At 45.4% G+C, this 13849-nt stretch overlaps 1 protein-coding gene across 1 annotated transcript; it reads left to right on the top strand.

The window, feature by feature from the left end:
- Positions 1 to 8908: 8908 nt before the first annotated feature.
- Positions 8909 to 13849, top strand: rom1b (retinal outer segment membrane protein 1b; the record flags this gene model as incomplete). Its single annotated transcript, XM_079744346.1, has 5 exons — positions 8909 to 9058; positions 10051 to 10293; positions 11430 to 11617; positions 12049 to 12295; positions 13622 to 13849. 5 exons carry the CDS (start codon positions 8909 to 8911, stop codon positions 13847 to 13849), a joined length of 1056 nt encoding a protein of 351 aa, XP_079600472.1.

Here is a 13849-nt window from a genome sequence, read left to right as displayed (position 1 = left end):
GAGGATGTAAGCATTTAACATAGTCACACCTACTCTGTAGAAAGGTATTAAGAAGGTTTAAAAAGGTATAAGCTACTGTGACACAAATGAACAGAGCCATCTTTATCTGAAATGACTCAGCACTCATTTTCAGCCGAGCTGCAGAGGAGGGGAGTGTGTCTGTGTGGTGGCAGGAATAGCAAACAGCAGCTCTCTTGTCTGATTCCTCTAGAAGCATCTATGAGGCTGAGTCATCGGCTCGGAGGGGGAAGCAGTCAAACACCTCCAAACGCTGCAAGCTGACTCATAGTTCAGCTACGCAGTATATCACAGAACATGTCCGCACACAACTCCTCTGTTATAAGTCCTTTAAATAATCATGTTTTAAAGGACCAAGCAAATTGCTTTGTCCTTTTAAGTCCTATTTAAGTTCTGCTACTGATGACTGCACTGCATTGTAAAAGTGTAGCAAAAGTTGGCAAGACACAATGCAACAGATCCCTGGATCACCATCAAGCAGCTCTGGCTGCTACACAAGCTGTGTAAAAGGATTGAGTGGGATGTTGGAGAACATGAACCACGCAACGGTTACATAATCTGCTAATGTCCACCGCTATTATATAAGGCAGACAGAGGGAATAGTTTTGCAGGTTCTACTCTGGAAACGTACTGCGGTGCAAAGGGTATTCCTTAAGGGTGAATAGCTGCAAGCCTCATTCTATAATGAGTTGCATACAATCTATTGATTGTGTTCCCATCCAATTTCCGGGTACAGTTTTGTTGTGTGCCAAGGCTCGATAGTTACTGCACTCACTCCACTGCTGTTCTCTCCTGCGCTCGTTATTGAGTCTATATGAATCCTGCCTATAGTCCGGAACATGATTTGCTCTTTCTGTTGTTACCAGCCCTCCCCCACAGCCCCCAGAGTAATTCAGGGCCTCGGCTTCGACCTCTTCGACTGCATCATGTATTTGCCTTGTTGGTATATGTAATGTCAAAGCAGAAATACAGATGCAGCATGCATCCCCCTGACATAACTTGCCCGGTTCCCGACCCATATCCCAATATATCATGTGCTGGAGATGCAGTAAATATGGCTTCTGATTGTTATCTTCTCAATTCTCCTCACCTCTCTAGGTCTCGCTTGGTGGTTCGGACCAATTCCAGTAAGAGACCACTCATTTGAAATTATCCAATGTTCCATTTCTATTCCCTTATTCGATTGTGTTTTCACTGCTCATCTCTCTCTCTCTCTCTCTCTCTCTCTCTCTCTTTCTCATTCGCTTGCTGTATTGAATGAACAGCATTCTTCTCTGAGTTATTGACCTATTGATCTGAGGGCTATACGTATTACCAGGCAGTTTAACCTATACAATTATCATGACCTAAAATTCTTATATTTGTGGCTATAATTATAATTATAATTATTGTCACTATTAGTATTATTTGCATTGACATTAGTATTATTAACAAGCAGCCATCAATGAGTTGAATCTCAATGTGCTAACTAATAGCTTACTCTAATTATGTATCAATCATGGTGGTCATGTAATTGGGTTATTGGTTGGTTTCAAGGGCACCATAACATATTTTATTGCATACTATCAATGGAGTCAAAGAGAGAGAACGATCAAGATAGAGAGAGAGAGAGAGAGCAAGAGAGAGAGAGCGTGACAGAGAGAGCGAGCGAGAGAGTGAGAGCAAATGTGCTCTCTGCTGCAATATCTCCAAAACACCTGTTCTCGCCCTGTGATGTCTGGGGTCTCCTTCCCCAGGGCCCTGCTGGATGAGAACACGGACCTCCATCAGAACCTGCTGCAGACGGTGGTCTTCATCGAGAGCCTGCAGGCGGAGCTGACTAGGAGCAGGGAGGAGCTGAGCCATGTCAAGGACAAGTACAGAAGGTCTGGACACACCCCAGACACATCACATTCGTCTGAGTTTTTTTAAACATGAACTTCTATATCAACAGTGACAAAAGATATTTGAGTGGAATGAGTCAAATACCTAAAAAAAAAGATTGCATAATTGTTGCATTATTATATGTAATGCAATAAACCGGAATTATATTTATATTATTATTAAATATATACATATTCATTTTTCTTACCACATGTAGGTTTCACAATTCCGTTCGTGATCTTTGTTCAAACTGCTCCAGAGAAGGACATTGCTTGTGCGTTGACATTTCTGGCGCTCTTGCGCTAATGCAAAGGCCCAAGGAACAGATGGACCCCTGGGGCAATGGTTCCTGTGGCCGCCAAAGTCCCCTCCCCCCCAAAATTCTGTCACAAATCAACTGGCCTTCATCCACAATGCTGCGTAGATTGATGGAACGCATTGCAAGACGGTTCCTTTGAACCAATAGTTCCGCTGTGTGTAAGCGGTGCCCTGGGTTGACCTACTTGCATTCACTGTGTGACCACCTGGCGTGAGGAGCAGAACAGGGAGGCTGTTCATGACCACTGAGCTCCTCTCTCACACATGTCCCACAGTTGTCTGGCCCGCCACCTGCCTGTAACCCCAAACTGACACTGTGCAGGCGCAGGCCACTATTATCAGGTCCAAACCAGATTATCCAGAGCGGCCGGCCTTTGAGATTCCCTTATTAAATTACATTTTGTTTTGTTTTACGTTCTGTAAGACGAAGACGAGGCTTCCCAAATAGGAAGTCTTGTCTTCTTGGTATGATTGGTGTGTGTGTGTGTGTGTGTGTGTGTGTGTGTGTGTGTGTGTGTGTGTGTGTGTGTGTGTGTGTGTGTGTGTGCGCGTATGTGTGTGTGTGTATGTTATGTTGTGTGTGACAAGAATTGTCAATGATACCAAATCAAGAAGTCAAAATCCAACTTTGGACCTCAAAATGGATCAAAAGCACATACTGTAGCTAACACGATTGTGAATTAATGTCAGTGCTGGGGCGCCCCACAGGCTCAGCGGGTAGAGTGCGTACCATCAAGGCCCCGTCCTGGCCGCAGCGACCCGGGTTTGATTCTTGCCCGTGGTCCTTTGCTGCATGTCCTCCACCTCTCTCTCCCATACCCTCCTGTCTGTCTCACTCTATCAAAATGAATGTCAGTGTCCATGCTTTATGTCTCTATTTCAACCCGTCTGTCTCTAGTCTTGTGGAGACACACACAGGGACCAAGCAGACCAACCCCCGGTCAGGGGAGCACCTGCACATCACGGTGAGGAAGATAAGAACCCACCAATCGTATACGTTCCAGAGGCGTATGTTTCCATTGAGGTCATCTCATGTTTATGTGTGTGTGTGTGTGCGTGTGTGTGTGTGTGTGTGTTTGTGTGTGTGTGTGTGTATTCAGTCGGAGAGTCTGAGCAGTGAGAGAAAGTACCTGATCAACCGCATTGCCGAGCTGAGCTCCGAGCTAGAGGAGGCCCAAAGGACCATCGCTGCTCTGGAGACCATCAATGTGAGCTAACAGCGCCATCTAGCAGCTGGAACCAAGCCCCCTCCCCCCTCCCAGGACAGGCACCCACACATACACAAAATAAAACCTACACCTACCATTTCAAAATGACCATTTAAAAGATTGAGTCAATGAACAACGCTGTTCGTCACTGCTCTGTGTCCATATCCTTATAATGCAAACTAGTAAGAACACTCTTTATGGGTTGTTACCGACCTATGTCATATTTCACTATCAGACACGCCTGGCTAATTAAAATGCAATCATATCAAAAGGTATGATCACCTTTTGCACTAATTGTAAAAGTGCTTATATGGCCGAGAAGCATTGTAATTGATTAAGTAACTATTAGATGACAGTCGCAGGTTAAGTGTTTTGGTCCCAGATCCCTGCTCTACAGTATATAGACTTCACAGTATCCAGTCCAGCTTCCCAGTGACTAACTCTTCAGTCTGCAGTAAACGTCTGTGGCTCTCGGCAGGTGCCCTGTCTGATCAAGGAGCTGCTGGAGAAGCACTTTGACTCTGCAGAGGCAGTCCAACAGTTCCTGAAAACAGCCACCACGGCCAACCACCCCAATACCCCTTCTCTGCCGGACCATTGCCAATCCGTGGCTTCCAATGTTGTGGAGGCGCCCTATGATTGGCTGACGGAGCCAGAGGCGGATCCAGGCAGGGTGACAGCCTTCATGCCTTGGAAACAGGAGGCATCAGCTGTGACGGCTTCAGCTGTGACGGCGTCAGCTGACGACTCTGGTGGTCATTGTACGAGCCAGAGCCAGCCATTCTCCATCGCCGACATAAGTGCTGCCATCTATAAGAAGATCGCCTCTGAAATTACTGCCAATCACAGGTCTCCCCCACCAAAGTCCCTGCACAGCTGTCCCAAGGGGACGAACCACACCGGGCCAGCGGGCCCCCGTGCCCATGTGCGGCAGGTCCTGGAGACAGCTGAGCCGGGGCCCGGGGAAGTGACCTATCTGTCAGCCCAACAGGTCCTGGATGAGTTCATCAACCAGCTGCATCCCCAAAACAAGGCCAGCGACGGCATGCCACCACATATGTCGACCTCCTATGAGTAGGAGTAGGGAGGAGGTGGGAGGGGGCGTGACAGCCGGGACTCTGTTGGTTGCACTAAGTGAGGGAAACCTTCCAATCAAACCACAAGGATACAGCAACCGCACCACCAACAGCAGTTCTTTCTGATTGCAGTAAAAAAGTAACGTAAGCAACTGACTTGGCACTCAGTGGAACTAGAGAGAGAGTTAACCTATCGGAATACTTTTGTTTTACCTGGGTTTGCTGCTGGTCCTGTGGTTTGCCTTTATAAACCATTTTCAGAGGAGACATCGTAGCACAAAGCACAAAGCCTGGCTCTTATGTCCCTTATAACAAATGGGTCTGTTACCTTTACATGCCAGGGCACACACATTGACCATTGCTGGTGTTTGACACACATTAGTGAATCCTCTGCTTAGCTTCCCAATGTTGGGGACTTCAGCTGTGTGTGCCCTGCCTTGCCAGCTCTGTGAAAAGGGTACATAGTCATGGTCTGTTATCTTCACCAGTCTAGTACACCCGTGGCCTGTGGTAGGCTTACATAAAATAGTCCTACAACCAGGCGCCTAGTGAAAAGGGTCTCTAAACTGTAATACTCTATTGCCATATATTATATGTACAGTTAAAGTTTTGTTTTTTGTCTACATTTAATATGGTTTAGTAGTTACTTTCAGTGGAATATTTAACAGAGCATTAATGAAAAAATTAGATAAAACGTTCTCGCATTTTGGCAAACATCTCTCTCAGCCAGAAAACACAAGGCATTGTGCCGACAGCAATTCATTATATTGGCATTCAAACTAGAAAATGATGTCAAATATGATTAAATTGCAAATTATTTAAGTTCCTGTATATATTGTTTGAATATAGCACAAACTTTGAAAATGATCTAAAATATGATTCAATTGCAAATTATTTTAGGTCCTATTTAAGTATATAATGTTAGAATATAGAAATAAAATGGAATATTTTGATGGTCTCAAAAGGCAAGTTCCAATAATAATTGTTTCAATTGTTCACTTTAATGTCAATGGCTGAATCTACTCAGGTTTTTTAGGTAGGCCTTTGTCATACCAAAATAATACTGAGTGCATTCGCCTCCATTGTGTGTGTTTAGGCCTGCTATGATATGTGCATGCTAGGCTTTGTAGGCATTGTCTGGTGCGTCCCTTATGTACACAAACATGTCTGTAGGATTGATGTAGTCTACAAATGAATATAATACTAACGTATACAATAATGTTGTACCGATGTAGTAATCTTGTAACGAAAAGTTATTGTGTCCGGGTATCCTATTTGTACATGCAGGGTTGAGTTTATTAGTGTCAAAGTAGTCGTGTTATTGATCTTATTTACCCCGTCCAACAGTCTCACTGTTAACAGTTTCCATGACATGATGTTGTCGATCCAGCTCGATGTGTCCTCTGTGAAACCGCTTCTGTGCTGATCAATAACAATAAAATATTAATAATCACAACACAAAAACATTTGTTTCACTAAAGGAATATTGTCTTTTACATACAAACAGGCTACTGCAATATCAAAATACAAGTGCACGTAAACACTCACACAGTTGATGAATACACAACATAATAACAAGCTGTGTGCAGTGAGCATAAAGTAGAGCGCAGTATGTACTTTGAATTAATGTTTACATCAACGACAAAGAGAGAAATGCTCCCAGGAGGAGGATATGAGCAAGGGGGTCATTGGGTCACAAGCTAACATTTATTTAAATCTTTGAAAATCAACACACACAATTATTACAAGAGGTTCCTTGCCCAGGCAATAATTTGATTATAAAACTAAACCTGTAGTAGAAGTACATTTGAAATGTAAATAAGTAGAATTTTAACACTTGATCAATTTATTGTTTATATTCTTAAATGGTGGACAGTATAAGAACAACCTGGAATTGTAATAAGAAAATAGCAGCCATTTCATGCAATCATCGCACATGCACACCGACACCGACACGACACGACACCGACACACGCACACACACACGCACACACACACACACACACACACACACACACACACACACACACACACACACACACACACACACACACACACACACACACACACACACACACAGACGTACACACCACACAATGCAAGTACAGAGTATAGAGTTGTGTGCTGTGCTACTTATAACTACCTTCAATCAGAACAGTTAACTGTTACAGTGGACACACCCACCAGCAGGGGGCAATGTGGCACTGTGCTCCTGCTGTACACGGCCTATGCTGGAGGGAGCTGCAGTACTTGTTGCCTGTCGCATTCTTCCACCTGTAAGCGTCTATTCAGCTTGTCTACTGTACCTCGGGCATTGCGTGTGTGGGCAGTGTTTGGTCAAATTTGTACTAAGTTATGATCACACTCAAAGGCGCTGTAGGTAATCTAAGACATATTATTTGAGAGTAATTTGTTAAAATGGCCACAGCCAGCCGTCAGCTAGTGAGTGAAATACTACTGGGAGTTGACTGCGCGTGCCTCTGTCTGGGCTCATTTAGATTAATTTAGCTCAATCAGGGCATCTCTTCCCTGATTGGTTTAGGTAATGCAAATTGCCTGTTAAACACATTTCGGCTCTCTCTCTCTCTTACACCTTTTAAAGGTTGCTTTGGATAGGAAGCATCTCAAAATATATAGACATATGGCGTATATTTATGGGTCACTCATAACCAATTTTTCTGTTATTGATTCTTGATGCTTGGGACAAAACATGTCCCACACCTGTAACGGCCTTTATGTTTGAAAAAAAAAATAAATCATGTGAGTGCTCCTAGCACAAATGGGCCATTAATGAATTACTCAATCACTTACACCCTGCTGTACAGAGACAAAGGCTAAATACTAAAAAAATATGAAATATGTAATAATAATATATAGACCCATTCGATGAACCCCTTTAAATATAAACATATCCTTATAAGAAATAGTCCCACAATACCCTGATAGTGAGAAGTGTACAGGCAGTTTTCATGAGAATTTCAGAGACAAGTCCTCTCTTTTTGTCAACACCGACCACAGATATCCTTTTCAAAAGTAAAATAAATCAATCTCAAAGTCGTCCTTCATCTTGAAGGTCGCTCCCAGCTCCCAGCTGCTGGGCGACAAGGTCACAACGACTTTGTACTTTCAATTTTTCATCAGATTTAAGAAATTGTAGTGAAACTTTCTGTGTCACAAACAACACCCTACTTTTCAAAGGATTCTGCCCAAAAATAATATAATTTACTTTAAGTAGAAATGTTTGCTGACTGGCATCACCAGAACAAGAAAAAAAGCCACTGCTTAGATTAAATGAGCAATACGCCCAAAACAAGACGGTTTAATTAAACATTTATTAAAAATGTTTAATTGAAAGAGTATTCAAGCACTGCTGAATGTCACTTGATGCCAGCATTAACACATTTCTTATATATATAGTTTTTATAAAAGCAGTTTGGAATTTGTCCATGAGTAAGTAACTAACGCATGGACACAATCATAGGTGGCTGAGCTTGGAAGCACACATCTATTTTGTTGGCCTTGAAACGTAACACACAGTTGTTTTTAGGGGCCCTGAAAGACTATGTGTTAGGTTGTTTGTCCGGTTCCTCTGGCTACTGTGAAACACCTCCACCATCCACCTTACACTTCTAAGACCCGCCTATCAGCGGGTGGGGATGACCCATAGTGCACCCGTCATAACAGTCCAATCTCTCCTACATGACGTGTCTGTCCATCAGAGAAAGTTTGCTGATCCATACACTGGCCTGCTTTCCCATTGGCCCCTGGGCCTTAATAGGATCCCGGGCAATGGGATTATGTCTCCCAATACTCCCCTCCGGCCATTCTGTGTGTATCTTCCGACCATGGGTGCAGTGGTTTAGGCGGGCCAACGCCCATGAACACACAACCAGAGGGGCCTCGCTGACCAATATCACGGATAAAGGAGAAAATACCCACCGAGGGGAACGTGGAGGACAGCTCGGAACACCGGCACACTTTGGACTTGCAGGGCACCCTCATCATCCACAGGAAACCGAGGATTACGTTTTATCGAGCGCACATCGCCTGTCAAACACTTCAAACACAATCTGCAAACAGTGCTTATTCTTTGCAGTTCACAGTTGTTGAGTTCTAAAGTCGACCCTTTGTCTGGACACCGCCCATGTGAGGTGAAAGTGTATCATCGTTATCTGGATTATCACCCTTGAGGATGAATGTGTCCTTGGCCGTGTAAGGGATCTACCTACTTATCCGCTGCCCCTGGAACTATTCTGATCCCATTAACATCTCCAGCGCAGAGGGCCAGCGACGGGCCCACTCTGACCCGGTTGGCCCGACATCCAACAGCAGCAGGCCTTTGCTGACCTGGAGCTCTGTGGAGGGCTGGTCAGCGGACTGCGCCTCCTAACCCGTCCCCTGCCTCCTCCCTGGCCGTAGGGAGCCATGGCCCTCCTGAAGATGAAGTTCCCCCTGCAGCGGCGTGTGCGTCTGGCCCAGGGCCTGTGGCTGCTCTCCTGGCTCGCCGTGCTCTCCGGCGCCATCACCTTCTGCCTCGGCCTCTACCTGAAGACAGAGCTTCTCCGCAGGGCCGAGGTAGAGGGGTGTGGGCGCCCTGCAGGACACACACACACACACACACACACAAGCATGCATGCACACATGCGCACGCACACACACACACACACACGCAGGCACACATGCACACACACGCACACACATGCACGCATGCAGGCATTAACACGTTCATTCACACGATTGCACACACACACAAACACACTTGCACACACTGTCACACACGCACGCACACACACACGCACGCACGCACACACAGGCAAGTATGCGGGCATGTATGACATGTATGTACATAAACACACAGACCCACACACACACGTAAGCCCACACACACATAGTTTATTAAACTACTGAATGAGAGTTACTGAAAATACAGGAGGCAGACTTCTCCGATTAGTATTCACAGCCTGTGATGAGCGTGGAGAGTGTCAGGGGGATAAAAGTTCATAGGAGTCTGATTCACTTCAAGATAATCCTAGCTGGATGGAATATATTTAAAAATAAATTCCAGCCCCTAATAAGACATTGGACAACATTAGGCATATTATGCTTATTAATAGTCGACAGCCCTCATTATCCATTTAAGGTTTAAATTCATTATTTGTTCGTTATTAAGAATCCTATGGAAACAGGTTTCCTTGGACCCTCTGTTTACGTTTTAATGGGAACGGGGAAGGGTTTTGCTCAAAGCAATTACAATTTAAAACAACGAAGTGGCAAACATGATTTGAGTGATGGTCAGCCTTATGGGAAATTTGGCCCAAGTAATTTCTTCTGCAATTAGCAGCCTACATGAATCTAAATGTTTCATTTTCCGCCCAAAGTGGCCCGATGGTTGAAAACATCATGATCTGATTGCATTCCTCTACTTCGGGGTATCAAGTGACTGGAATCTGGGTTATTACCCGCCAAAGGGAGCGGGGTGATTAAGTGTCCTGTTGGCAGCCAACAACATTGGCAGGCGCCGCTCGCGGCACCTGCTCAAACCGAGGCTCCTCTTTCCTGCCGCGCAGGTGATGGACAACTCGGAGATCCACATTGTACCTAACATCCTCATGGTGGTGGGCCTGGCAGCCATCGGCACCAACTGGTTTGCGGGGCGTATCTGTCAGGACTCCCTGGACCCCGAGCGCTTCCCTCGCTGGAAAAACTTCCTGCTGGCGTGGTTCGCGTTGGCCGTGCTCCTGTGCTCCCTGCTCGTCTCCGCCATGGCTCTCAGCTGCGCGCTGCAGGGTCACCTGGAGGAGTCTCTCAAGGTGCGTGCGTGTGTGTGTGCGTTGCGTGCGAGTGCGTGTGGTGACGCGCTCAGAGCTCTGTTGGGAGGGGCGAAGAAGAGGGTGTTGTTTTGGAGGTGGTGGTGAGAGCAGGAGATGGATCACAGCCAACTGTGTGTGGAACACCTACTGACTTCATTCACAGGCCTGTAGGCCTGTTCAACACAACAAAACTTAACTTTACTGTACTAGAATCCTACAAAATAGCCAATGCCGATTGATCCCATTAATGCCTCCTGTGTTATATTGATGTGGTGAAAACCTATTGTTATTAAATGTATGTGATTATTTATCCTGTTAATTAAATACCTTAAGCAGGTCTTAGAAGTACAGACTAATACATGTAATTTAAGGAATTAAAGCATTGTGGGGATTGGTGGGGAAGAGGATTGTGAATTATCCACGTCCGAAATAAGTTGGGAGGAGGGATCATCATTAGGGAAGCTGGAGGCTGCGGTGAATGGCCGGATAATGGAGTAGTAATGGGGGTGTAATACTGTATAATAGCTCCATCCTTAAATGGAATGAGGGAAGAAAAAAGAATGTCCCTGTGCTGAATTGCCTTGAATAGCATTACTAGCAGACCAAAGGGTGTGACTTTAAGGGGAATAGTGGAGACAGGGAGGCGAGAGAGAAGATCAATCATCTGAGGGGAGTTCCAGGGTATGAAATTGAAAATGTGAGGAATGAAAAAGATTTCTTGTCTTGTCATCATTCTATCAACCACACACACCTAAAGGACCCCCCCCCCCCCCCCACCCCCATAAATGACACCATGGTACAACTAGGCACAATCACCCAGACAATTTCATGTTTTCATCTTTTATTCAACAGTTTTCAAATGCCGACATAATTGCGCAAGGGTTTTCTCACCATCAATTAGCCTTTTAACAGAAATATCTAAACAATGGACAATTAGAACACAGGAGTGATGGTGGCTGGAAATGGGCCTCTATCAACCTATTACATATTTCATTAGAAATCAGAATAATCAATTACCACATTAACATGTTGTCTAGACTGTATTTCGGATTTATATAATGTTATCTTTATTTGGAAAAACAACTTTTGAACGGTAGTGTAAAACTGAGTAAAACTGAGCCCCCCCCTCTCCCCAGGTGGGCCTGCGGAACGGGATCCGGTTCTACAGGGACACCGACGTTCCAGGCCGCTGCTTCCAGAAGGAGACAATCGACCGGCTGCAGATCGAGCTTCGTTGCTGTGGCAACAACAACTACCGGGACTGGTTTGAGGTTCAGTGGATCAGCAACCGGTACCTGGACTTCACCACCAAGGAGGTCAAGGAGTGAGTGGTGCTAGGGTGTGGTCGGAAAACTGATTCCCATGGCATGTAGGAGGTGCTACATCCCTTCTCAAAACGTCTAGCGAGCGAAAGACAGAGGAATACACATATACATACCGAGGAATATGCAATGGAGGGAATGAGGAGGGGTAGAATAGGAAGACGCACTGGAGTAGAACAGATAGAAACAATGGTGGGAAAGTGGAAAAGCAACAATGGAAATGTTGCACTGGACTCATGTGATGCAGTGGCAAATAACGTTGTGTACACAAATAATATACCTTAACTGTGTGTGTTTGAACGATATACGATATAGAATATGAGATATAGAATTGTCTCTCGTCTCCTGTCTCCTGCTCCCACTGTTCTTCAGTGTTCCTCGTCCACCTGCTCTCACTCTCACTCTCCCCTCGCTGCTCCTCTGTTCCGTCCAGTCGTATCCGGAGCAACGTTGACGGCCGCTACCTGGTGGACGGCGTTCCCTTCAGCTGCTGTAACCCCGGCTCCCCGCGACCCTGCCTGCAGTATCACCTGCTGGACAACAACGCCCACTATAACTATGAACACCAATCAGAAGAGCTCAACCTCTACGGCCGGGGCTGTCGGCAGGCTCTGGTCTCCTACTACATGGAGATGTTGAACACCATTGGTCCCGGTGTGCTGTCCATCATGTTCATACAGGTGGGTGAGCCAATGGGAAGACAGGAGAATATTGATCAGAGATATGTTACTGAGGATGATTTAAATGAAAACTTACTGACAAATGCCAACCACTATTTCAGTTCTAATCCTCTTGTGTTCAAACCCTTTACACCAATTGGATTCAAAGTCTATTCAAATATCATCTAGCTCTACGATGTAAAACTTTTCACTAAATTACGGTAAAGTACTTGCAGCAGTTTCGCCAGTAAGGTACTGTTTAGTAATATTACTGTTTAATATAAATACGGTAGATTACTATAAGAATTTCACTGTATAATTACATCAAAGTCTTACAGTGTACCTCTGACTGAAGATGCACCCACAGATGTCAGACATAGGTCCTGCCGTTGGGCAGTCACCATCACAAACCGCCCACCGATGTCACTGGTCTTGCCAATGATATATGGTTTCTAGCATTTGTCAATCAATTTAATCAGAAACATATATTGCAATAACAGAATTTGATGCATTCCTGAATTTCTATTTAGTTGGCAACCATTTTTTGTAATTATCACTACTCAATACTCAATACAATAAACAAGGCCCCATGTCAGACACATAAGCAAGCGCAATGTGTTTCTCTCAGGATAATTGCATTTTCATGAAGTGTCTTTTGAGGCAGTAGTCTGCAGGTTGTCAGAACTAATCCACTCTCCCTTGAACTCAACACGTGTCTTAAGTGTAAGCTGGTCTTCGGCACACGGCAGTGTTTGCGAGCAGTCTTTCAGGACTGACTTATCGTGTGGCAGAATGAAATTGCCCCAGAATTTCATCATCCTGTTTGATACCCATCTGGTAAGAGACATGAATAGTGTGGGTTCTGTGAAAACCAAGGACTTGGGCGTAGCTCCTCGGCTTTACACAGCACGGCTAATCTCACATTAATGTAGCGTAGCTTTAGAATTCTTCTGGAAAGCTGGAAATAATGGTACTTGAAATGAACACATTCAAGTACAAATTGGATTGAATGTGTTATGTTGGAACGTATCCATAATAACAACATAATAGATTCAAATTACAAACGGTGAAATGATCCGTGACAAATTTGCTAAAAGATTATAGCTTCACAGTGATGCTTGGCAATCTATTGAATTGAAGATGAATTGAACCTGAGCAACCGTTTAAATGATCTAAGAATGCGCCAGCGTGTGAACCAGCGCAGTCTGGCTCCACCTGTTCAAACCGTCCGCCCGGACCTCGTTCTCTGTGGCGTCGACCACCACAGAGTCAGGGCCCGACCCGTCCCTGGTTCCCCCACCCTCGCCGTCCTGGCATCAGCCGACCTCTGACCTTTGGGTTTCCCAGGTGTCGGTGATCGCCAGCATGCGGTACCTCCAGACGGCGGTGGAGGGGGCCATGGCGCTAGAGAACCCTGAGGAGGAGAGCGAGGGGTACCTGCTGGAGAAGAGCCTGAAGGACTCCCTGGTGGACCTGCGGGCGGCCGTGCTCGGCCTGCTGAAGATCGGCCCCGTGGGGCCCGTCGCCGAGGGGGGGGCCGCTGATGAGGAGGCGGGCGAGAAGCCTGCCAACTGA

The sequence above is a fragment of the Pollachius pollachius genome (assembly GCF_949987615.1).
Source record: "Pollachius pollachius genome assembly, chromosome: 10".
Classification (NCBI taxonomy): Eukaryota; Metazoa; Chordata; class Actinopteri; order Gadiformes; family Gadidae; genus Pollachius; species Pollachius pollachius.
The sequence above is the reverse complement of the archived record's forward strand: the minus strand, read 5'-3'. Positions and strand labels throughout refer to the sequence as shown.